A 26,891-nucleotide genomic window follows, 5' to 3' on the forward strand; every position below is an offset into this window, starting at 1 on the left:
CCTAACCAGTCAAGTCAGAAGTTAGAAATAAAGCGGTTCAAAGCTATAGTTGGGAGGCTATCGATATATCGAGAAGTGATTAGTCTAAGTTGGCTAGCAGACGTAGTAGATGTGTAGCACGGCGTAGCCTTTCGTTATCTTGTGGGCATGCATGCCCGGGCGCCTTGAGCTAGGTGAATTCGACAAAACAAACCCGGTCGGCATCAAATGCCGAAGACTTACAGAGATATTGATTTTGTGGATTTCTTTGCCGCTACCTACCTAGGTGATCCACTGCTAGAATATTCAGAGCCCCATTATGTGAAATCTGTTATTCTTTCCATAACCACCTCACTCTGCCCAAATATTTGCTCAATTAACCAGTTAGTTAATTGATTAATTTACCTGAAACAAATATCCTAATCTAGCTGTTTCTCATTCGAATTTTCTCCCTAGTATTTTTAGCATTGAACACTGCCGGACACTACTAGTACATATCATAGCCTGAAAGTGAAGTAAACCTCAAAATATCGACGTTTAAGATACGGAGTGAGCCGATCAATTAAAGTTGATTTTATATCTGATCCAAGGAGAATGTTGATCGGCGGCCTATGCTCCATTGGGAGTAACAGGCGTAAGTAGGTAAAGTAAGTAAGTGATATCTGATCGTTTCAGCTTCTTAAAAAGACATATATATGATTGATCCTATCAACAGTTTTTGAGAAGTCAAGGTGTACGACTTAAACCTTCCCCTTGCGATCAAGGATGGTTGTTCATCTGTCCACCACGGTCAGAAGATTGGTTATACACGAGTGACCTCTGAAAACGTGCTCTTGAAGGTGAAACAAAGTTTATCGATAGTAAGTAGTTGTGTAGGCCGTCACCTATCAGGAACTCCATAATTTTTGAGGGTGTAGAGAGAAGTGGGACCGGTTGATAGCTTAAAGGGTCGTTTCGTCGAACTCCCTTGAAAATTTGTGTGGTGGGAGCCAGCGTCCAAGTTTCTATTAGTGTGCATCGACTTGGAGAACTTAAGAACATCACGCCAGGCGGATTTTCCAGGATTAAAGCTGCCCCTCCTCATTTTAGCAGAATGAACGATATCCGTGCCAAGAGAGGTGTCGTTTCAGGCACTTCACTTTTCAGTACACCAAGTCAACGATCAGGCTGAATTCTGAAAGTCCTCCAGACCGTCAACGTTGATGATCTCTGTCGAATGATCGGAGGCCTACTATAATTAGACGGGAACGGTGTGACCAACCAGCTAACTTCGAAGTCACACTTCGTGATCAGCATCTAACGTGGATTATTCCTTCAACATATCAATGTACTATGGTTACTTTGAAGACTGTGTAACACAAAGTACGCTATTACGTAAATATATTAATAAGAATGTGTACAGAGATGTTAGTGAGGCCACCACCGCACGGGTCAGCCTATGGTGTACGACTAACTGATGCGCATTTGTTGTCCTCGGCTTTAACAGGTATCGATGATCTGTTCGATATTCAGTGACCCAACTGCCGAACGATTTGGCTAGGGCTCAGTGACATTTCACTGCCCCTAAAGTCCTGTGGAGTTGCAGTTGGAGCTTTCATCAACATGGTTATAATGGTTCGACTGAAATGTCCGAGTGTACTGTTGTGCCAGAAAATCGGCGACATCACTATCGTTGTTGGTTTTGCCATCTGGACCTTGCTGTTGGGAAACTCCGATTCTGTCTTGCTGAAGATAAGCTGCATGACGGAATTAGCTTTTCGGATTGAAGAGAAACTAAAACTGTATCAAAACAACAAGATGTTGGTACAAAGACATCAACCGACTTATATATGATTATCACAAATATTTTGGATCGTTGGTTTTGAACTGGACATATGTACTCAGGTATTGGATACAAGAAGATTGAGCGCTTCATTTCGTCTGTCGTTATGTGACGGAGTTGAAATTTCTATGTATGATATACTAATGCATTCTATTTTCTTTCTATTGCAGGGCGACCAAACATAAACTCTTTAGAGGAAGAAGAGCAAGCCCTATGTACACTAAGCTTACAGGATGACTCATAAGACTACTTTGTAAACTGACTCTTCCCGCTGTACTCTCGCGCACCGCGCTTTTTGATTTTGAAATAAAGAGGCTCGTGATTCCCACTGTGTTCTCTCTTGGTGTGAAGTCCTCGTTTAACATTGTGTGCTGTGCTGTTCTTCAGATCTGTACTGCTGTTCCCTAACTGCTGATTCCACGTGTTACAGTTACGTTATCATCGTAGAATGTGTGGTAAGTATTAAGCAGCGTAATCCGGAAGTTCATGTTCGAAGAAAAACCTATATGTGTTATTTGTGCTGTTTATTGTCATCTGAATTCTATTTTATCTTCACTATGTTGATAATCGAGTGGTTAAAGCAATATTGCATGGAAATGTTACCCTCAATATTCAGTATCTTTGTTATGAGCTTTTATAAATCGTTTGGTTTCTTCGCGCTTGCTTTCCGTTGTTTTTTTACGGTCTCAGGTAGTTGCTTATGACCAATGTGTGGTTGTTTAACCACTCGACTAGATTCATTCTAGTTAGTTTGGTGTTTATTTGTGAATTTGCATACTTTATAATGAATGAGTGGGTTTATTTAAGGGCATTTGGTTTTCTGGATGCCTAATAGCTACCACATTATCGGGCAGGAGTCTGACGAAATAAGCTCAAAGTATTATTAATTTTACATATAAATGCATCTTGGAGTAGTTTTACTCGATCGCTAGGTTTGTGTACAGACGTTCGTCACCCTGCCAATTGAACTAACTTAGGAAGTCCCTGTGCACACAGTGACAGGTTGCTTAATAGATGGTCTGAAATAGTAATCCACTGTCACTTTGATAATACCTACATTTAATGTTACCCTCGTGATGTAGTTGCATTACCATACTTTTGTTTTTCATCTCGAAGAGTTGTAGGTCAAAATGTGATGAAACTTACTTATTCGTGACAATTCACGCGTCACGTGCTAAACAAGAGCTCCGTATCATCTGTAAAGTAGGCTAAGTTTGGTTATAAAACCACATTTTTATTGGTTAGTTTACTACAATACCTGGATAGTTAAAAACAGCTGTCATGAGTTCTGACATTGTATCTACTTTATGTATGTCCTAATCACTTGTCTTTTTGTGCTTTTTAATTCTGCCATTGTTTACCAACAAACCTAATAACTTTTCTCTCTTGGTTTAGGAATATTTGCCTACCTCAATTATCAAGTTCCAGTTACACGCCAAGTCATTATAAACACTTTGCTCAATGGCTTACATCGATTAGAATATCGTGGTTATGATTCTGCAGGACTAGCAGTAGACGCCGTTTGTCCGGAACAGGATGACTTATCTACTAATGATGGGTCTCACAAGACTTTTATTCGAGTTGTTCGTTGTAAAGGGAAAGTAGCATCATTGGGACAAGCTGTTAAAGGTGTGCTGTACTGTCTCTTAATATGCACCTGCACATTATTAGATTTTTTTATTCCTCAATACTTCTATATGTAAACAGATTATTTTAGTGCGCGGTTTTTTCAGCTATTTATCGTGAATGTACTACAGGACTGTGACTTTATATAGTTCCAAAACCAAGCGATTTCCAGTAGATTAAATAGTAATTGGATTCGCTCGGCATAATTCTAATAGTAAATAGGAAAATTTGAATCAAGATCTCCTAGATGCCAGTTCGATTATGCGGTCAGTGATTCCTTCAGGAAAGAATTGAATAAGCAACTAGTTGACCGCAGATAAACAGTTATGGAAGAAATATGGAAAGACATCCAAGTACAGAAGTGGCATCTATCAACTGCTTAGATCTGAAAGTTAAGGAGAACTAATGGATTTCAGTGTCATCCACGGAGGCTTGAATAACTATAAAAAGTGACATTTCAAATGTAACGTGACGAAACGTCCATTCAATGATCGTGGTCTGTGGTAGGTAACGAAAGCAGAAACAAAAAAGGCAGTAACAACAAATGACCCTGAACAACACTACTGACTGGTCAAGGAAACGTGTTAAAAAGGCACGTGTCAGTAAGACTGTTTGAAAAAGGACGTAACTATTATTGACTTTCAATTCAGGGGATCAAACTGATGGGTAGACTCTTTTAAGCTACATTTCAATTGGCTTCTAACTATTCTTCAGTTACTCACTGCCCCTAAAGATCCTTAGTGGCAAATTCACACAGGTTTCCCGACTCTTGACGTTGAAAAGGCTGTTAGTAGTCTGAAACGACATGGGTCAGTGGGCACCGATATTTTAACCTCAGAGGCTGTAGACCAGCTTCAGCAGTTAACTTGTCTGTGGTATTAGCTAGAGTCAAGGCATTGATTTCAGACGCACCCGAGTGGTCTCGATTGCTGATTGCTCCAGTCTACAAGAAAGATAAAAAAACTCAGTTTAACTGATATAATGTCTAAAACATTAACCTTAGTGATATGTCTTCTAGATTGAACGCTACTATGTTTTATCTGATCGTCGCTGATTGTCATGTTGTAATCGCTTATCACTTATACCTGTAAAGCAAGGAACCACTGCAATTCCCATGACGTGAAAGTAAGGACACAAAGGCTGGTACAAGTGGTTTATTGATTCCGAAATAGGACGACGGCGACCCTAGTCAAAAATACACTCATGTATTGATTGTACACCCATTTCGATCAATAATCAGGATGAAATCACACATGAAAAATACTTGGAGTTATAGCAAAACACATGCTGCATGTTATGCTCAGCGTAATTCATGTTAATTTTATACAAGAGTGTATGTTATACGGAATAAAATATCATATTGGAAAACAAAAGTACTACATTGAGTAATCATCACACTGAATTAAAACGGAATTAGCTTTGAACAAAAATCATAATAAGTAAAAAAATCTAATTTTGGCTTTCATCCGGTCATATCACTTAATGACCATCCAACAGTTATCTGGGGCACGTAAAGTACAACCTCAAAAATCAGGCTGGTTTTAAACCTGAATATCTCTCAGTAGTTCAACTATTAACTTTTTATCAGGTTCTAGAACATAGGCACGATTACCAACGCCAAAATATAGCTGTATTTCCTGACCTTACGGGAGCGGTCGTCTCCGTTGATCTAGCGATTCTGTGGCATATAGTACATGGATCTTATACAGCTTCTCCTTTCAGATGTTATTGATCCAATTGGAACTTACGATGAACTGTCACCAGAACTGTTAACCTCGAATGGCGCTCATCACTGCTGCTCACTAATCCCACTTGTATTTGTCATCAGTGTCCATGAAATAACATTTTCTTTAACTTTCCAGCGATCGATCTGCACTCAGGAGGTCCGATTATCGACTTAAATGCAGTGATTAAATGGTCTTCTTTGGTAACTGTAATTTTTTAATCACCTTGAGTAACGATGTAGGCACATTTGGATAACATTCATCTCTCTCCAAATGTAAAATGTTTCTTCACAACTGGTCTGCGTCGACGCATGATCTAGTGATAGGAAGTGAAGTAGTTGAACAAGTTAAACAATTCACTTGTCTCGAAGATCTGAACGGGTTGGCGTCTGACAAAATCCCGCCACTGGTTCAAAAAGCCCAGTTGGTGTTTACCAAATTCAGTCATTTGTAGTGTAGGTGAGATGTCCATCCGCCAATCACAGGGCATGTCTATCACATAGCAGCCCTTTCTGTCATATCTCATATCTGTGAAAAACGGTCTATGGGATTGAAGACATGCGTAGACTGGATGTTTTTAATCATAAGTACTCCTAACTTATCGCGAACCGACGAAGTGAGTATTGTTGAGGTTATGGACAGGATATCTAGCGAAGATGTCGAATTAGTTGATGGGGTAGTGAATCTTCATCGACTGAGGTGTTCAATGCATGTGTTTCGTACGTTTAGACACTGCCTATCTCGACGAGAGACGCTTGATAGTACGAAAATAGGTTGTAATATAGCCATAAGGGGCCGAATCAGAACAGGTTTACTCTTTCTTCTTATCTTTGCTACTAAATTATCATTATCTGTTTTGTGATTGTTATCTCAGTTATTTGAACGTGAACCATCTCACGTATATGCCAGACTACATATTGATAAAATCTAACCGTCTATTGCAATATTAGATCGGTTGAAATGTTTGTCACAAGTTTTATTTTAGCTAACTAGTAATTAAAGCCATAGATATCTTTGATTGTCAATGCAGTCCACCTAGACATAAAATGTCGGGACAGAGGAAATAGTCATTTATTGTCCATACAAGGTGTTTAGTAAACTCAATTCGTTAATATCGTACTAATTTAATTATATCAATATGAATTAAGTCATCATTAACATTGTTTTGTAGTCATCATTTCTGGGAAAATTGTCAATTGAGAGTAGTAGTAACACTACCACTTAGCTAAGTGACGTATGGAATCGCAATTCATTGCAGGTAAAACAGAGATTGTGCGAAATCGCATGTTTATGTGTAGTTATCATCAAGACACCCAAAAATGTTAAAAAGCTCATGCTCTTTTTGGGAATTTTTACTGCATTGAATGCACTTTCATGTTTTTCGAAACATGTTGGATTTTATATTGATTATGCAGGTTTAATTATCACTATTAATATGGTTTACTCTTAAGACTTTCGATCATGAACTAAAATTTGTTCCTATACACCTCGCCGAGAAATTTACTTCAGAAATATTTATAGTGGAGATTACTTCACTTAATAATTATGTGTTCTTCATTATGGTTAATATGAAATTATTTTGTGGGATCTACATATGACTTATATTGTATACGGCAAGGGATTAATTTGAAAATACTATTGTTTATTTAGAGTTTCTAACCGATCATGACTTTCCAAATGAACTAATCACAACACATGTTGGCATAGCGCATACTCGGTGGGCAACTCATGGTGAGCCAAATGAAGTAAATGCTCATCCCCAACGTTCTGGTCCTGACAACGGATTCGTTGTAGTGCACAATGGTATTATAACCAACCACATAGATCTAAGGGCATTACTGGTAGGTTAATTTTTTGGTCTGAATATAGATTCTAATAAAATAAGTGGTGGTAATAAAAGTGAAATAACAAAACACGCCACTGGTAAATACATTCTGGAGTTAAGCCTGGCATCTCCCAGTTTCCTAGCGAGAACTTTATTTGTTAGACAATAAAACCATATATTTATTACGATATATGAAGCCAAAGCTGTGGTGAACTTTCCAGAAGTAATTAGGTGATGACTAAAGTTATAACTGGACGAGATTTGTTTAAAAATATTTCGTTTTCTACAAAATCGATTTATATGTATTAGTTGACCTGCTTGTTCGTAACGTGTCACCCTGTTGTATTTTTATACTTATCACTTGATCTCATTCAAATTTTTGTTGGTTACAAAGAGCATGTAGGACAGATTAGTAGACTTTAGAGTTCACAAAGTAAACCATTTTGTACACGTCATACGTGTTTTTTTTTTCAATTAATTATTTAAGGTATTCTGGATGAGATCTATATGGTGAAATAAAATACTATCTCGCTTAAGAATAATGACTAATTAGGCCTACTAAACATCACTCCCATATTCTCAATCAGTATTATCTCTATTCTGAAGTGTTGATCTAACTAAGTCATGGTTTATTCACCGTATTTATTGGTTGAGTTGAAATATATTTGACTGATCGGAATCAACTTTACTAGGAGCTAGTTAGCTACAACATAGTCTAGTGTTTAAAGAACGATTGATGTATATACATTATTTTATTTTATTTAAACACATAAACATTAGTACAAGAAGGCATCGACTAGATATGCGCCACAAGTCATTCGATTTGTGTGAGGGTTGGAATACTACCTGGGTGCCAAGACCAAAGCAGGTGGTTCTCTTAGAGGGTCACATCTGGAGCCTCTGATCTAAAGGTCTGATCCACAAGGCAATGGAGCAAAGTCAGGAGATGCAGTCCCATGGTATTCGGTGGCCAACGATTGATTCATACGCCATTTGTTCCCTCAGGATCCTGGAGCCCATGTACACCATTGGTTTGGGATCAGGGTTTTCCAACTCCCCTAGGTGGAATCTTCGTGTCCACCACCCCGGTTGACGCGCCGGACATTCACTTTTCGTCCTCTGAATTCGGTAAACAACAGTGTTGCTGCAAGAAGGCAGTGAGTCGAACTTCCATGGTAGTGGTTTAATACCCGTGGCCATGTGAGATCATTTCGAGCGAGTGAGCTGACTCTCCCCACTCGCGGGTGTACCAGGGTATTTGGGGGCGGTTTTCGGATAATAACGAATACTGTTCGATTTTGAAATGCGAAATCAAGGCAATACAAACTTCAGTCATAAGTGTCCAACTGACTTATTTATGATTCAAATAGCGCAAGGATAAAGATTTCGACAATAAATTCAGGGAGATCTGACCTCAGGAAAGTCGAGTTTTCATAGTGTGTTGTTTTACCAATATATTGCAACGGAATGGGAAAACAAGTTTGTCGACAACCTGAAATTACTCAACATAAAATGTTTTCATCCACTAATTTATTTGATGGATGAAGTTGCTCATGGCCAGTAATAGATTTGCCTTCTATGTATTTTAACATCTGTCAGTATTATTGTCATTGTCGTTTTTATTCAATTTCCGATGCATAATGTATTTTGTCAACCCTTGTTATAATCTCTTACCACTCATAGAGTCGTCGCGGTTATATATTCGAATCCGAAACAGATACAGAAGTGATTCCAAAATTTATGCAAATGATTTATGATTCACATAAAGAAAATCCCATTACCTTCTTAGAAGTTGTTGAATTGGTTGCTCAGCAACTGGTAAGTCTGCTAATATATATAGTTTGCATTAAAAATAGCTTGCAGATATGAAATGAATTGTTTGTGCCTGTATGCAACTTATTGAAAATCTTGTATCACCTCTGAGGAGCCAGCGTTACCAACAAAATCACAGCAAGAATATGAGCCCGTTTCAGAATTACCAACTTGTTATCAATTTAAGAGTGAATATACTGCACAAGTTGCCCATTATATGCTACTTTATGTCTCTGAGTAATAGAAGTTATGGGTACATAACTTAAGTAGATTACAATACTGGGTAATATATGATTATGTTAGATAAAAGCTGAAACTAGTCGTTCGAAAACTTGTACCCAGTTCATGATTTCACTGATTTTTGCGTGATTTATGTGAAGAGCTGTAAATTATTTTAATGGATTCATTGAAATTATGAAAATCAGTTATTAGAGACCCTAAATGATGTGGCTCGAAGACGTTTCAAAAACACGAATACATCCTTTTTACTTTCTAACTCACCAAAATGTCATTACTTGTCATTTCTTTTTTATTCTCAACTCATAACCTTTGTTACCTACATATCTTCTTTCTTTTGAACATTCTTCGTTGTTACATGTTATAGCTTAAATGTAAGAACTTTTGTTCAAAGTCCCACGTTGAATCTGTTTATCTGTGTTCATGTTCCATTCTGAATTAGCTGGTTAATGTAATAAAACCCAAATTGACGTATTTTAAATCTGTTAAACGAAATTTCTTAATACATTCATGTGTATGAATCCTCCATATTGTAGACAATGTGTTGATTGTTACTGAACTATTGTGTTTTATTTTTTATGACTCATGTTTTAGGAAGGATCGTTTGCATTAGCAACTAAAAGTTGTTACTACCCTGGTGAATGTGTTGTGGCCAGGTCAGTTACTGTTACTGTTACTTTCTCAGTATATTTCATTAAAGTCTCTCATTTAGCATAAGACATTAAAGTGTTGAAAAATTTAGCTCATTAAATTTTCGGATTTAGTAGTGCACGTATTTGTTATAAAGTTATATGGATATATGTGGATCGACTAAACACCATATATCTCGGTAGAGTAGATATCATGTACTTTCTATCTTGTTATAGTACTCATAGTTTTATTTAGGATAATTTATTTTTAAAACTAATTCTTTCTTATTATTTCATAATGATTACATTACTATTAAATAGTCGGTCAAAAACTCATTGCCTAGCATTTTATAACTGGGTATAATTTTTTGTATACAGTGAGTGTTGAAATTTGGTCCATTGTAGTTCCAAAAATCTCAAATGACTTTTATAACGTTAGGGAATAAACGTCCGCCGCATAATGGTAAATACAACGATGCTTAGCTGCCGGTCTCATCTCTTTAGGTTATTATTATTATCGTTAGCTTTACTGAATATTATATTTTTGGTACAATATAGAATTCTCAACACAATGTATTTCTACAAGTTTCCGTTTCTTACTTCTTGATGGATCCTGACGACAAATATTGAGTGATCGTCAGTTAGAAGTTAGCAGTCCAGTCAATCGACATCTAAACAGTGTACATTATTTTTGTTGCATATTGCCAGCAACCACGGTATCTCTGACTGGGATTTTTGTGACTTGTACAGCGAAAGGTCTTACACTTTTCAGAAACGCACCTGAATAGGTTGTGCGATTAATAGCCATAATGATGTATTAAAACAAACAAAATTAAATAACTTGTTGAAATATCTAGATGGCAGGAACAGGTAGCCCAGATGTTCAAGCAGGCCGCCTTGTTGAGTGGCCTCTGGATTTATAAAGTGTTGGTTGAAAGTCGAGTAAATAAGCCAGTGTAACACCTGCACTAATCACATCACTGGGCTTCCAAACAAGCTTAACATACTTGTTGTTAGTTGTTGAACGTAGTCAACACGAAACATTTAATCTGGGTCTCGTTTTTACTTATTTACTTAATGTACAATGAGCACAGATAGGACTAATCAGTTTAATAAGTATGTAGCACCAATCGGAGGTGGAATGCCTGCCTACAGAAGATTGAGTTGAAGAGAATAAAAGCGAAACAGGAGTTGGAATAACAACCGAATTTGAAGAATGAAAAATTAGGTACAGGACAACTGAAGCAAGATGTGCAAATGATGTATTTAGTGTTTGATTTTCAGATTTTACGAAGTCCTTGTAATTTTGCATGGAATAATAAATTGATTTTCCTCACCTGAGTCTCGTTTGCTACACTATTATATTAAAAGTAAAGATTAACTCGAAACAGTCCATGAAGTCATTGACAATTGGACTGAGCCATTTCGGTAAGTGTAGTCCTGTTCGGGGTCCACATAATTATCGTAATCGATGGTTAGAGACTGAATGGCATGGCTCAAAATCGTTTGCAACAACGTAGGTACATTGACTCTTTGTCTTTCTCTAGAGTCTAAGTCCTAAAATATCCCTATTTGTTTTTTCTATACCTGGTGTTTTAAACTGCTAGTGACACTTGTTCTTGCTTCTACTATTCTATTATTCGTCTTGAAATAATTCTATCTCACTATGTTATTGCGTTTTGGAATCTTGAGTCAGTGAACGTATGTTTGGTTCTTTATTGCTTATCACTGATTGACTGACTGAATCTTATGGGTGTTTTACCTTCTAGGTTTAATACAAAGACTGATTATTCGGTAAATTATTCTATATATAGTTTATTGAAACTAAATCTTAATTTTTGAATAACTTTATTTTAAACGTTTCTGTCATTTTCCCTAGGCGGGGTTCACCAATGTTGGTTGGAATTAAAAGTCCGCATGAATTGACAATGAATCATATACCAGTGTTTTATAAACCGAATAGTAGGTTATTGTTATGTGTATATTTCCTTGTATATTGATTTTCTTAATATTAATTCAGTCGGTTGGTCCGTTTAATTCATTTATGTAATACAATGAAAACACGGAGTTTATCTAAACTTTGTCACATGTCGAACAAAGTGACAACACGTTAACTTATTTTGACACTTACGGGTTTAAGAGATTACAGTCAAACGTGACAGATTGAGCGATGAGAAATGCAATATGAATCATGAAATTATGGCTAATAAATCAATGCTGTCCACGGTAGTCTCAACAAATATTTTTTGAACATAGGGGGTTTGAATCTACGTATAGCCACAGGTCTCGTTCGTTTTTTGCAGCTATCTTGGTACATGTCCAACCACTTTGGTTTGTAAAGCACTACTATTCCTTCCTATGTATGTTGAACCACAAACACTTGTTGATTTGTAAAACGGTAGGATGTGACATAAATGTTTATTTGCTGCTTAGGTTTTTGCTGAATCATGGGAATAGTTATTTTTCAATAATCAGGACTGTAGCTGCACACTGCGTTCTGCAGATAACCGACTTAGGCCTTTGTTTCAACGCAAAGCTATCCTACTCACTTCTGAATGGTAGGATAATATGACCAGGTTTTTTAATCGTCAGAGGCATATTAGATCTCAAAATGATTAAGTGCATTCCATAATTCAGGATGGAGAAGATGAAGAGTGAGTGCATCTGAACAATAGTGAACGATTTTGAGCAGTGTTATCTAACGTTTCCAATCACTAATCACGATTATCCCACGGACCCCAGTAGTCTGCACCTACCAACATGGCTCAGACCAACAGACAGAGACTTCATAGACTAGTAGCATGTTCCGGTTCGGCCCCTTATGGCTATATTACAACCTATTTTCGTACTATCAAGCGTCTCTCGTCGAGATAGGCAGTGTCTAAACGTACGAAACACATGCATTGAACACCTCAGTCGATGAAGATTCACTACCCCATCAACTAATTCGACATCTTCGCTAGATATCCTGTCCATAACCTCAACAATACTCACTTCGTCGGTTCGCGATAAGTTAGGAGTACTTATGATTAAAAACATCCAGTCTACGCATGTCTTCAATCCCATAGACCGTTTTTCACAGATGAGATATGACAGAAAGGGCTGCTATGTGATAGACATGCCCTGTGATTGGCGGATGGACATCTCACCTACACTACAAATGACTGAATTTGGTAAACACCAACTGGGCTTTTTGAACCAGTGGCGGGATTTTGTCAGACGCCAACCCGTTCAGATCTTCGAGACAAGTGAATTGTTTAACTTGTTCAACTACTTCACTTCCTGTCACTAGATCATGCGTCGACGCAGACCAGTTGTGAAGAAACATTTTACATTTGGAGAGAGATGAATGTTATCCAAATGTGCCTACATTGTTATTCAAGGTGCCCAGTAACGTTGATTTAGGTTGTTTTTTATTATACATGTTATCTAAAAAACAAAAATATCACGGTTAGTTATTTGTTTATAGTATTGCTAACCATTAGGCACTAGGGTGAAGGAAAGCTACGGGCAACCAAAAGAAGACATGTTATCAGTCCGTGTAATCATTGGCAAGTTGGATTAAGCTTTATGAGCTAATACCTTGCCCCTCAATTTATCGTAAATATTAAATAAATCTGCGATCTCATTCGCGGGTATGTATTTTTTTTGTGTCAACCAGTTTTTTAATCTTGATTGACCTTTGGCTCAATGAATTATTCAGTATGCTTATGATCTCATTATCACAGTTTTGAATATTGTTTCACGTACTGGGAATTAGTCAATTACTGTGTTGGTCTTTGGATATTTTATAGTTATCTGATAACCAGCTGACTCTGTTTTCGAAAATGACTCACGAATAAAAAGACATCGGATAATGTCCCAAGTATTTGAGTGTCAACCACTGAATAAGTCGGTTTATACTTATCAGTTTAGATTCTATTCACATCGTAGTTTCTGAGTGTTATATTCCGATAAGAATAATGAAAGGTAACTTTTGGGATCCATTTGTGGACCAATACTATGCGTATATTTTTATCGTATAATTGTAAAATAACTAAACTATTCATATTCATGTCTCTCTTATTAAGAGCTTTACTTTGACCTATGAACTGTTGTTATACGATTTACCATTCTTGAGTTATGCCGTCTATCAATTACTATCTCCTTTAGTCACAGCCACATTTGACTGAATCTTGTACATATGTTGTTTCCTATTTTATGGTACGATGTGGTCTGTTTGATTGGTATATAAACTCAGTATGTTTGGAATATAATGATTCATATCACAGAGGCTGTTATTGGTGTTCTGGACTTAACTGGCTGGGCTATGCAGGGAGCAGGACCGATAAGTACTCTAGACTGCTCGTACAGGTTTTGTGTGTCATCGGTCTGATCGATAATTTCACTACTCTCTAATTGGTGGCATTGTCACGTCACGTGTTAATAGGGCCACAAACCCTCATTATATAAAGCACTGAGCGCCCCAATTCTACTTCATTATTAATGTTTACCCGGCAAATTCAGTTTGTTAATGTAATGTCGGTTTCGAAGATCTTTTCTGTTCCTCTGTTAACCTTATCGCTCATCTTATTATTCCTTTTTGTTTATTTATTAATCATATTAAAGCTTCTAACACTAAATATAATGTTCGACCGTTATCCAATGATGGGCATGTTGAATTAGGAGATTCGTCAATGGAACAGGTGACACATTTTTTGAGTGGCGCAGATGGTCATCGAGAAATCGAGTTTTTCTTCGCTAGTTGTGCAAGGTAAGTGAAAGTAACAAAAAATAATCACTATATCGGTGTATTCCCGTGTAAATTTTGTTTTGTCTTTTACCATTACATATGAAATACATTCCATCTGAATTTTACGAAATAATTGTCTTGGCATTTGAGTTTGAACCAATTTAATTAGTAATTAAGATTCAGAAAATTTATTGTAACGTGATTTCAATATTTGTTTTGTTAATTTCATCTCACTGTGTCGATATGGTTTAACAACTTGGACCAACGCATATTTGTTACGGGCTCTGTGTTGATTATGACTCAGTGATATGATCTTTTGGAGGGGACAATTTCTAGCGTGCAGTCGCTTGCTATAATGCAAAGAATATGAGTTTAGTCAAGTAATCCAATGAGATGTATCTGCCATAACTTCTAACTCTACTGATTAACTACTCAAATGTTGTCAAATTACGAGCGGTTCTAATATATTCAATCGTATATTTGAAGGCCAACTGCCTGAATCAGTAGTACTATCAGCTAGATGTATCTGCGTCTACCAATTAGGATTCCTTAATAATCCAACTGTGAATTAGTGGACCATAGCGTTTTAAACCTACTCCATTTTTCGATAAGTAAACTGTGATATGTTGTCATTGACCCTTACTTATAAACGCATGAGACTGTACCTAATTTCTATATTGCTTTTAGTGAATTTTCCTGTGTTGTAAAACCATAGGTCCTAAAATATTTGTATCATAAACCCTTACTATTTCTATTATTAACAACTTAACTTCTACAGTAAATCGTTTAAACTGTCACTAAAAAAATTGTCATGTCTCAGTCAGTCACTTAGTCATACGCAACGTAGAACCTCGTATATGAGTACTTCGGTTCAAGTTGTCATACGTCTTTGGGACAATGCGATAAAATTATTTCAAGACAAATCCCAGCTTAGTAAAAGTAACAACAGTATCGGCAATAATAATAATTGTTGTTGCAATAGGAAAGATTAGGTTTGGAAAAAAAGAATTATAAGAAGATTTTCGGAGTCAGAATCTGAGGGAAAACTAAAGGTGGATGCATCTGCACCATGGCGAGCGATTCTGAGTCATGTTACTCAAATTCTCTAACTATCGATTATAACAGTCGCTCGGACGTCTAATGCTAATCATTTTTCTCCTCTTCTTTAAAAGGATCTTTTTTTCTATCATTATAATCCAATATAAATAATAATGTCTCCAAATGGACCGTCTTTATTATTATTGTTTATTATTTGAACACATAAATATTGGTACAAAGGGGGCACCAAATACATATGCAGCACACAATAACAATGAAGATGAGAAGAGACAGAGAATGTAAATTGCGTATAAAAAAGGAGAACAATAACGAACAGAAATTAGTATATGATAGTGAAATAATAATGGGAGAGGCGATTCAGTTCGCAAAGGTATAACCAGAAAGAACTCTTTCAGTTAAAGAAGTTACATCCACTTTTTATCAAGCAAAAGAAAGTTACACCAGGATCGCCACTGGCTTCTATTTTGAACCACTGTGTTGCACCATCTCTACGATCCCAACCAGGGAGTCATGAAGAACCAACAGAAGCCAGTTTCTTACAGCTTTCCTTCATAACACAACACCATGTCATACACTGATCACCTCTCTGCATTTTCCAACCAGTCCCAGCGTCGACAAATAGTGCACGACGCGGAATTCTCTGAGACCGCAGTCGTAGAACATGACCAAACCACCGAAGTCGATATTTTTAAGATAGTGACACCAATTGAATTATCATCGCTGTGCCCGAACACACGATGCCGAACCTGTGCATTACTAACATGGTGTTGCTACTGAATGTCAGCAATTTTTCGGAGACAACGATGATCAAAGACAGAGAGTCGTCTAACATCCTCAACTCGGAGAGACCAGGTTTCACAAGCACAGCAAAACCGCTCTCACCGACGCGTTATAGATCCTGAGGGAACAAATGGCGTATGAACCAATCGTTGGTCACCGAATACCATGGGACTGCATCTCCTGATGTTGTTCCACTACCTCGTGGATCAGACTTTTAGGTCAGAGGCTCCGAGTGTGACCCCCTAAGAGAACCACCTGCTTCGGTTTGGGCACCAGGGTAGTATTCTAACCCTCACACAAATCGAATGATTTATGTGGCGCATATCTATTTGATGTTTCCTTGTACTAATGTTTATGTGTTTAAATAATAATAATAATAGTCGTTGCAGAAATGATGTGAACCCTTTTTAAAGATAGGGACAACTATCGAATCATCTCACGACGTTGAAGCACTCTCTAATAGCCAGACCTTTGTCAACAACTCGGTCTCCACCATCTTTATAATGGGCCAGATGTAAGTTATTTTGGTCCGGTAACTTGTGGTGAAGCCGCAAGCGACTTTAATCTCCATTTTCATGGCTTCATGCAATTGCCACTAATGTTCATTTATACTTTTCGATGGAATGGTAGCTAGCCTTGAACCTAGCTTGGTTCGATACTTACTTCCAACAGAAGTTGCAACCAATTTGCTGACATCAATCCGTTGATGACGATCACTTTGTTGGCCACTGAAAAGTGAGGCAAGATTGGCACAGACCAGGGCATGATCAGAGTCCAGATAGGTACTCCAAAAGGAATGGAAGTCATGTACACAACCACTCCAGTGGTAGCTGATCGCTATGTGATCAATTTGAGTCCAGGCTTAAGATGCAGAGGGAGGAAGAGGCCAGGTGGCACATCGGTGATGACTGTGCAAGTAGTTAGTGGTAACCAGAGACAAGTTGTGGTCTGTGCACAGTTGCAGTAGACGTTTCTCGTTATCTGATCTGCGACCAACAGGTCGCCGTCGGCCACCTAAACCACTCTCTCTTGTGCCTAGACGCTCGACCTGTGCATTCAAGTCTCTGGCTGGTACTACAATATCTGTCGAACGCACTTTCTGTAGAAGGACAGTAAATTGGTGGTAAAACTCATCTTTGATCACATTCGGACTACAGTCTGTCGGTGCATAGGTGGCGATGACGGAAGGACGTCGTTTCTCACACCGACTGTCTAACTATCTAAATATGCATAATGTAACTTCGTACAGCCATATTTTTCAAAATATCTTATTTCCTCAAATGTACTAATCGTAGAAGAACGGGAAGAATACGATATAAACGAAGATGATCAATGAAACACCCAAGAATTAACATCAAAATACCATAATGAAATGAATATGAATGAATGAATAAAAGAGTGAATATACAGGTTACATTTGATGAAAATGGACTATTTCGTTTTTAAATTTTTTCTCTTTTATCTGTCTTTCACTCTGTCTGTCTTGAAGATCCACATCATTTTAATGATAACGTTTATTCTATAATTTACAATGTAATAATGCTAATAATAATAATTTATTTGTTATACTAAATCTTAACTTTTTTCTCTCGCTTCCCCTGATTATCGGCGTATGTTTTAAATATTATTATTATTATTATATTTTTGGTACAATATAGAATTCTCAGCACAAAGTACTTCAACAAGTTTCCGTTTCTTACTTCTTCATCCTTCCTGACGATAAATATTGAGTGATCGCCAGCTAGAAGTTAGCGGCCCAGTCAATCGACATCTGGATAATGTACATTCTTCTTGCTGCATATTGCCAGCAACCACGATATCTCTGATTAAGCTTTCTGTAACCTTTACAGCGAAAGGTCTTACACTTTTCAGAAACGCACCTGAATAGGTTGTGCGATTAATAGGCATAATAATGTATTAAAACAAACGAAATTAGATAACTTGTTGAAATATCTAGATGACAAGAACAGGTAGTCCAGATGTTTAAACAGGCCGCCAATAGTAATTCTTAATTTATTATAATTAATGAATATTTAATAACTATTAAATTCTTTTATTTATTTATTCTTATATCCACTACTTTTTCTAGTGCATTAATTGAACATACTGACAAAGTTATTTTTCTAGAAGATGATGATGTAGCGGCTGTTCGTAATGGTCAACTGACAATTCATCGTTTATCAAGAAGTGCATCAGCGACACGTGAAGTTGTTACTTTACAAATGGAATTGCAACAAATAATGAAAGGTAAACTAAATTAACTAGAGTCGTTTTGCTTGGTAGTGTGATGGAGTTATTTATTTTTTTTTGGGGGGGGGTAAATTGGTCAATGAACTTCTTAACTTACTTACTTACTCCTGTTACTCCCAATGGAGCATAGGTCGCCGACTAGCATTCTCCAACCCACTATGTCCTGGGCCTTCCTTTCTAGTTCTATCCAGTTGTTGTTCATTTTTCTCATGTCTGTTTCCATTTCTCGGTGTAATATGTTTTTTGGTCTTCCTCTTCTCCTTTGGCCTTGAGAATTTCAAGTGAGGGCCTGCCTTGAGACGCAGTTGGCTGCTTTCCTCAATGTGTGTCTTTTCCACTTCCAGAGCTTCTTCCTGATTTCTTCATCCGCTGGAATCTGGTTTGTTTTCTCCCACATTAGAATGTTGCTGATTGTGTCTGACCAACGGATCCGAAGTATTTTGCGTAGACAGCTGTTAATAAACACTTGTATCTTCTGGATGATGACTTTCTTAGTTCTCCAGGTTTCCGCTCCATGCAGTAGAACTTTCATGACAGTTGTATTGAAAATGTTGACATTCCTGTTGATTGACAATTGTTTTGAGTTCCAGATGCTTTTCAGTTGTTAAATATGCTGCTTTTGCTTTGCCGATCCGCGCCTTCACATCTGCTTCAGATTTTGTCCCGGAGTACATCCGATTGTTCCCACTGTTGTTGTTGTTGTTAAGTCTCAGGAAAAAAATCTAATGTCATACATGTTTTCTATTAACAGACTTATGAGAAGTAACAATGTGATCAACCTCTTTCTTATCTATTTAATTGCTTTGAATTGGTGATAACACAAACTCTTTCATGAGATACTCCTCAAAAGTGGATCCATAGAAATTAATAAAACTACAAATGTTTACATGACCGTGATATTATCGCTCACTTAGTTTTCAATACTCAATTTTAATTTAGCTTATTGCTGTTTTCAATGTAAAATGATCAAATTCGTTATCTGATCGGAATAATTATCCATCACTTCTCTTGTTTAAATTCCCAGGTAATTATGATTATTTTATGCAAAAAGAAATTTTCGAACAACCAGAATCAGTGTTAAATACAATGAGAGGTCGAATAAAATTCGATATGAATACCGTGAAATTAGGTGGTCTTGCTGAACATCTAAGTGCAATACGTCGTTGCCGTCGACTCATATTTATTGGCTGTGGAACTAGTTATCATAGCGCAGTTGCAGTAAGTTGTTTATCTTCTATAAACATTCTTTTTGTTCTCTATACAAATATAACATTTAACCCCTGATTTTTTTTCCAACTGGGTGGTGGTGTGTCAAGTGACTCTACATGTCTTCCGTTTATATTTTAATCGATTTCTATTAGATTATCACTGTACTGAATAAATGAATGTTAATTTGACTGAATAACACTTTCAATAAGCAGATAATTATCGTAAAATTAATTATAGAATCCATTACTATTTACAGGGTGTGATCTGGCTGGTACAGAGAGATCTTTTGAATAGGCATCTACAAATTGTTTTAAAAGGACATTTGTCACAAGAATTGGAATACTATGAGACAGAAATTGGGAACCAGTGTTTTCGTATTAGGTGGATTGGGATGTCACCTTTGAGGATAAGTAGTGAATGCAAAGGCTATTTCGGTGCTGCTCTAAGATAATTATAACCATCTACTTTTAGAGGGAAGAAAAAAAACAGTGAGCACGGAACAATAGCAGCAAAAATTACTATGACATCCCTGTCACCATATTTGTTCTAGCTTCTTTTATGGCTTACTGATTTGATTGGATCATATTGGTCAGGTATGATGTAATTGTAAAATAGTTGCAAGAACGGAATTTCAGTAAGTATGCTAAGTAATTACAATGATCAAACATCTAATATTCGTATAGTTTCGTTAGTAAAGTGAGATCTAGCCAGTGGTTTAAGTATTGGTAGAAAGTTAATCCTCGATGTAGCGTACAAACGGTGACAGTGATTTAGTTTCACGGATAGATTGTAGCAGATTTAGTCCATAATCTTAAAAATTCACTTACAAAGTAGTTTATATCGTTAGTAAACTTAGAATAAGATTATTTCATTTTTGTTAAAGAGTTATATATATTACATTTCAGTGATTCTGTGTACTGGATTTCACTAATTTATGTAAATGATAGTTTGTTTAGTATTTTGAGGGTTCGAAGATTTAATTTAATTCAAGTCGGGCGATATATTTAACTCATTGTTTTATCCATAATCTTTTTATATGTGGAACACTTAAAGACAGGCCATAATTTTTATAGTAATTGATGAGATGTTAGTCTTTGCTTAAAATTTTACCGTTCAATGAATTCACCTTCTAATTTATGTTACAAAGATTTTTTTTAACACCGACAGACCACAACATTAACGTGTTCAGGATCAATATGTTTAACAAAGCTCACTAATCCTTTTAAGACTCACCATTAACAAACTGTCAATTTTCATTCAACATAAATTTCTAAGATTACATTATCGCCCCCAAATGCCCTGGTACGGCCGAGAGTGGGGACAGTCCGCTCTCCCTCTCGAAATGCTCTCACATGGCCACGCGAATATATAGCCTCTGCCAGGAAAGTCCTACTCACTGCCTTCTTGTGGCAGGGGTGTTGTTCACGAAAGTGAGAGGACGAAAAGCGAATGTCCGGCGCTTTAAACGGGTTGGTGGACACGGAAAGTTCACCTAGGAAAGTTGGAAAACCCTGATTCCAAACCAATGGGGCACATGGGCTCCCAGTATCCTGAGGGAACAAATAGTCGTATGATTCAATTCGTTGGTTCACGGACTACCGTGGGGATTGCATCTCCTCATGGAACTTCAATTGCCTTGTGGATCAGACGTTCAAGTCAAAGGCTCTGGGTGTGACCCCCTAAGAAAACCACCTGTTTCGGTTTGGGCACCTGGGCAGTATTACAGCCGTCACACAAATTAAATGAGATTTGTATGGCGGATATATATCTGGTGCCCCTTTGTACCAATATTTATGTGTTTAAATAAGATAAAATGAAGTATATCATATTTATGTAAATAACTAATGATTAATACAATGTGATAACGCCATACTTTGTTTAGCTAGTGTGTATCAATTCTTTCCTTATTTTATTGACATCGAATAGTAAGTTTGAAGAGGTATCAATAACAACGAAACTGTGGAAAGACTTCGTGTGGAACAGTTTGTGATGTCAACATTTTTTGATGTCACTGCTTGCCAGTCACACATACTTATCTCAGTGATTCTAATTATTTTATTTTAATATAAGTTGTTATATAAGTGTTTGGTTGATAATTATATTAATTTCCTATCCAGTAACCTATAAACTTATCAATCCATAATGCTGGATATGAATGACTTTTGCTATACAGTGTTCCATAGAATTCTTTTTCATATACTAAATATATTATATTTATTGCTTTTTGAACTTTATTTATTTTATTATCTCTTTTTCTCAGACACGTGCACTCATTGAAGAAATGTCTGAACTACCAGTTATGGTTGAATTAGCTAGTGATTTGTTAGATCGTAAAACCCCAATATTTCGTGATGATGTTTGTGTATTTATAAGTCAGTCGGGTGAAACAGCTGACACTTTGTTAGCTATGCGTTATTGTATCAAACGTGGAGCACTTGCTCTTGGTATCACAAACACTGTCGGTTCATCAATATCACGCGAATCACATTGTGGAGTGCATATCAATGCTGGACCTGAAATTGGAGTGGCTAGTACTAAGGTAACTTTTTAGAAATTATATCAGTACATACGTAAATAATTGATTTAATTTAAAAAAAGTTAGATATTCCTTGGAAAAGCAATTTTCACTGAGTCGTGAAATGTCAAGAATCTAGTTTTATGTATCTTAGAATATTACACAAATACTGTGATCAATTATATACTCGAATATCTCGATTCATGAGAAAATAGTGTTGGTTGGAAACCGATTTTTTGATCATCCTCAGTTCGCAGGGGTTTACGTTTCAGAAGTCTAGAGCTCACACTAAAACTTTGTAAACCCCAAACGTTTGCAGTTCGACCAATGTCCTAATAGGGCCGAAGGCAGTCCATGTAGATATGCCACATAGGCTTTCTATATGAGCGTGTTCGCGGACACATTTCCTAAGCCGAGAGATCAATTTATTTCTCACCAAGCAAATAAGTATTCGCCACCATTTCAAATAAGTTCGAAATGGTACATTATTTCTTCCAAGTGCATTCTTCATGTATCTTAGACCTTTGTGTTTCGTGGCTTAGACCGTCTGAGAGCCTCGGTTGGTAGACGCTGTAGCTGATGCAGAATGGGACGTTTAAGTATAAAAATATAGGGTTTAAACCCTCGTTCCCCTGTTTACTGGTGCTATCAGCTGAACAGTAAAACTGAACTATTGAGCAATATGGTACTTCTCTCAGTTTTCTTAATATTCAAGAAAAGTTGAGACTTAATGAACAAGTAATCAGTTTCAATCATTCACTTATTCTGATCTTTCAACTTCAGCCATTATACACATATGTAATTTTAATTTCTATACTGTTAAAAGTTTAGTTATTCAATATATATTAATAGATTCAAGTTTTTTTAAAATATTATAAAACCTGTGTGATAATTATCAAGTTCCCTCAATAGTTGTGACTTGAACACTCTGTACATATAAGTTCAACATTCGTCAAATTTCCTCATATCTATTGACTATGATTAGTTTGTTTAATGTAATCCACGTTTTTTTGTTTTTACCTTATTTTCTTTTCAATGACATTAGGCCTATACAAGTCAATTAATTGCCCTGGTAATGTTCGCTTTAGTCTTATCTGAAGACCGCATCTCTCTTCAACCAAAACGTATTGCAATTATTGAAGCACTGTCTAAGTTGTCTGGTGAGTGAGTTCTAAATTTAATTTTGAGGTGTAGTAGAAGTAGTGTATTTTCATTTCCAAAAAATATTTTGCTACACACTTTGTTCGAATTCCGTTGTGAATATATATGTAGTTTGTTTATTTGCTGCATATTATGATGAGAATCAAATGGTCGATGTGCTGTTCAATTACTTTTTCAATAGTCTTTTGTTTCATCTAGTAAATATGAAGTCATTCATTTTACACTTTTTTGTATGCAGCTGCGTTGTTTACTTGCACATTGAAATTCATTCTTACAGTGAGATTTTCGTAGCATATCCAAATCTATGTAACTGTAGGTTCCTTCATGATTTCATGGTATTATTATATCCGAAGTTTAATTGTAGGCTCTTTTGTTTAATTGTATGCCTTACATGTGATACTTTAGGGCAACCCAGGTAAAAGCACAATGTTGTTTAGTGAACCACAGAACAATTCATCCAAAGACAATTTATAAAGCAGTGAATCAATCTTAGGGGACTCGTGATGATTGTAGTTGGTGGTCGAAACATATCTACACAATATTTCGGAGTCCTCATATATAACCACTCTGTAATCATTATCTTCAAGCTACTCTAAACAGACTCTGTTTAAAATGTCAGATGTTTGACTTCTCTGTCACTGTCATGTGAACAGATTAAGTGGAAGTTTCAATAGTCTAGTGTTTCAGGGAAAGTATTATTTTGTATTATGAGTGTTATGATCTCTGTTATTACTACCTAGCTACTCTTATTGCTTAGTATTCTCTGGACACTTTATTTCACTAGGCAGGTCCACAAATCAGAACACGGTTGGACAGGAACGTAATTATATTTCAAATGAACATGGTTGAAAGGAATTGGAAATTGTATTGATAAAAACATTAGTATTTGTATGGTTTTACACGAGAATATTTTAGGGTCTTTTCCAATTATCCACGGTCACTGATCGGCTAAGAATCGACCAATCAGCGTTCCCAACATAATTCTTTAAGGTACATTTTTTGATCCGATTTGCATCCCACTAACAATAAGCTTTGAACAACATTATTAGATCAAGGTTAAAAAGTCCAATTAACTTCTCAGATCAAAGCAGTTGCAGCAGAGGTCAAACATGTAACCTATTGATTTTAATGATGAGTGCTCAGGTTACTTAGTCATTGTTCTGTTTTTGTAGATTACCTGATAATGTTTAAAACTAAAAAAGCTTAGAAACTGTATCTCGTGCATACTACCAAACAGAATGAATGCATATGAGGATAAGTTTCCATTAATTTCTGTGATCTCTTTCCCTTAAGATTACTGACGTTTCTAGCCAACGGCATATTATCGGTTTAATAAAACTGTTTGCAACATTTTCAAATGATGTATGGAAATTTTTTCTCAGTTTGATAACAATGACGAAATGAACAGTCGATGATTTAATGATAGGGTATAATGTTATAGTTTGACCACTTAAAAACTTGATCCATTCATCACTATCTACCGGCGTTACTCACGGTGGGGGGATAGCTAAACATACAAAATATGTGTTATAAGTATGATCGTAAGCCTGTCACAAACAACTTACAACCTGGTATCTATGTTTTGGCCCAAGTTTCTACACCGTATCAGCCCAGCGAGAGGTAATAGTGTCAATGATCGTAAAGAAGATTAAGCATAGGGAATTTAATTTGAAGGGAGCAAATGGATTCGTGGAATAAAAATTAATTAGATAATTTTAAAACTTAAGTTCTACGTGATGATAAACAGTTAATACAGCTTCTATGTCACTTAACGTTCCAAACCATTTGTTACGATGTTTAGCTGGCCCGTATGTCAAACAGTTTGCTTCTACCAAGATGATTCAAACTAATAGTTGATGACTTCACAAACTTAGGTTATTTCTCGGCTTGGTGCTTCTTAACTCCCATCTAATTTACTTTTACTCCACCGAACTATGCACTTTGAAGTAGGCGATGTTTGGGCATTTACAGTCCATATCCTGATCACATTGATTGATGAGGATTCAAAGCCTCAGCGGCGAAAACTATAGCCTTATTTTTTACATTAGATCTAACCTCAGGAATGCTCACTCACTTGTTTCGCGACAGGAGAGCAATGCTTTGAAGGTACAGATGATTAATAGAAAGCAGCAAATAATCTAAAGAGTACAGAAAAAAAGTTGAGATATGTTATCGAGGAGACAGAACGATGGAATGTTTATAATTAACTGGATGATAAATGTTAAGAAATGTTTTCGTATTCCTATTTATCTGTTATGACTAATTGTTGATTTACTGTTTTACGTTCTTCTTAAAAAAAACTACCAGATCAGATACGTTCCATATTAAAGTTAGATTCGACATTACAAGAATTAGCTAAAACAATTTATATGAAAAAGAGCATTTTAGTCATGGGTCGTGGTTATAACTATGCTACTTGCCTGGAAGGCGCATTGGTAAGTAAGCTATTGCACTGTTTTTCTGTTGTTTTTTTGTTGCTCATTATCAATAATTTGATAATCTCGTACAGCTTTGAAATTCTAAAGCTTAGCCTAAGTGGAATTGAGTTGAATGAGTATGGGGATCAGTAAATTTACAGGTAAAATAACAATGTTCGTCTCCAAGTGTTTTGTTTTTAGGTTAATAAAACTAAGTTTCATCAACGAGGTATTAAAAATGCCTTGATCAAAGGTTGATTGAAGTCAATAATAACTGCTGCAAAATAATTACCTACCATTAACATATAGCATCTGCTTTGTAATTCGGTGATAGCTTCGTATGCCTGGTCAGACTAGAATATGACAGCGAATCGTAAATTCACAGATAAATGTTTTTAAGCGATAAATTCAATGTTAAAGGTTTTCGGAACCATCGCGAGTTATCGGACTATGTTGAGTTATTTAGGGAACTGATCAAATTTAAAAAGTATATCACTGAATTCTGACATGTTTGTGTCAAATTAAGGCTCTCGTTTTAATTTTGGATCTTCTTGAATTTAATGGCTGATAGATTGGTTCTGTGTTATACATGGAAATTAAATTTTATGAATTTTACGTGGTTATAGGTTGATCGGTTAATTTGAGTACAATAAAACCCATAAAGTTGATTAATTAATATTAACTAAAATCACATAGTAACAAACAATTTCATGGTATATTGTGAAGAACTTGACTCACTGTATTCGTTTCCATCTTGTCCTTCATGACGATTAAGAAGTAGTTGGTCAATTTCGACTAAACACATTATATCAATCATTTTTAGCTCAATATTAGATTAAATCTTTTTCTTTTAAAAATATTTAAACAATTTCACTTTTATCAGTATGGGATTGTGGAGATTATCATGTTTTTGATTGAAATCACGAAGCGATTGATGTTAGACCACCATAGAAAACCTGGAAGCACTAGAATGCCGTTTCGTCTTATTGTGGGACTCCTCAACAGTGCTCACCCACGATCCTGTTCGTTGGATTCGAACCCAGGGCCTTTAGTCTCACACGCGAACGCTTAACCACAAGACCACTGAGCCGGCATCCAACGGTGTGAATATCTA

General features: G+C 36.4%; 1 protein-coding gene across 1 annotated transcript in view; it reads left to right on the top strand.

The window, feature by feature from the left end:
• The first annotated feature begins 2,244 nt into the window (after positions 1 to 2,244).
• The window catches only part of Smp_136260 (family C44 unassigned peptidase (C44 family)), a 32,281-nt gene continuing 7,634 nt past the window's right edge, over positions 2,245 to 26,891 (top strand). Inside the window, exons 1-13 of the mRNA XM_018797536.1 lie at positions 2,245 to 2,256; positions 3,197 to 3,430; positions 6,802 to 6,992; positions 8,660 to 8,794; positions 9,620 to 9,681; positions 11,534 to 11,616; positions 14,263 to 14,407; positions 18,315 to 18,472; positions 19,500 to 19,693; positions 19,941 to 20,065; positions 21,000 to 21,114; positions 23,245 to 23,359; positions 25,668 to 25,795. Of these exons, the coding sequence (XP_018652568.1) occupies positions 2,250 to 2,256; positions 3,197 to 3,430; positions 6,802 to 6,992; positions 8,660 to 8,794; positions 9,620 to 9,681; positions 11,534 to 11,616; positions 14,263 to 14,407; positions 18,315 to 18,472; positions 19,500 to 19,693; positions 19,941 to 20,065; positions 21,000 to 21,114; positions 23,245 to 23,359; positions 25,668 to 25,795 (1,692 nt within the window). The 5' untranslated portion in view covers positions 2,245 to 2,249. The remainder of the gene's footprint in view (positions 2,257 to 3,196; positions 3,431 to 6,801; positions 6,993 to 8,659; positions 8,795 to 9,619; positions 9,682 to 11,533; positions 11,617 to 14,262; positions 14,408 to 18,314; positions 18,473 to 19,499; positions 19,694 to 19,940; positions 20,066 to 20,999; positions 21,115 to 23,244; positions 23,360 to 25,667; positions 25,796 to 26,891) is intronic.

Source organism: Schistosoma mansoni, chromosome 5 (assembly GCF_000237925.1).
Source record: "Schistosoma mansoni strain Puerto Rico chromosome 5, complete genome".
NCBI lineage: Eukaryota > Metazoa > Platyhelminthes > Trematoda > Strigeidida > Schistosomatidae > Schistosoma > Schistosoma mansoni.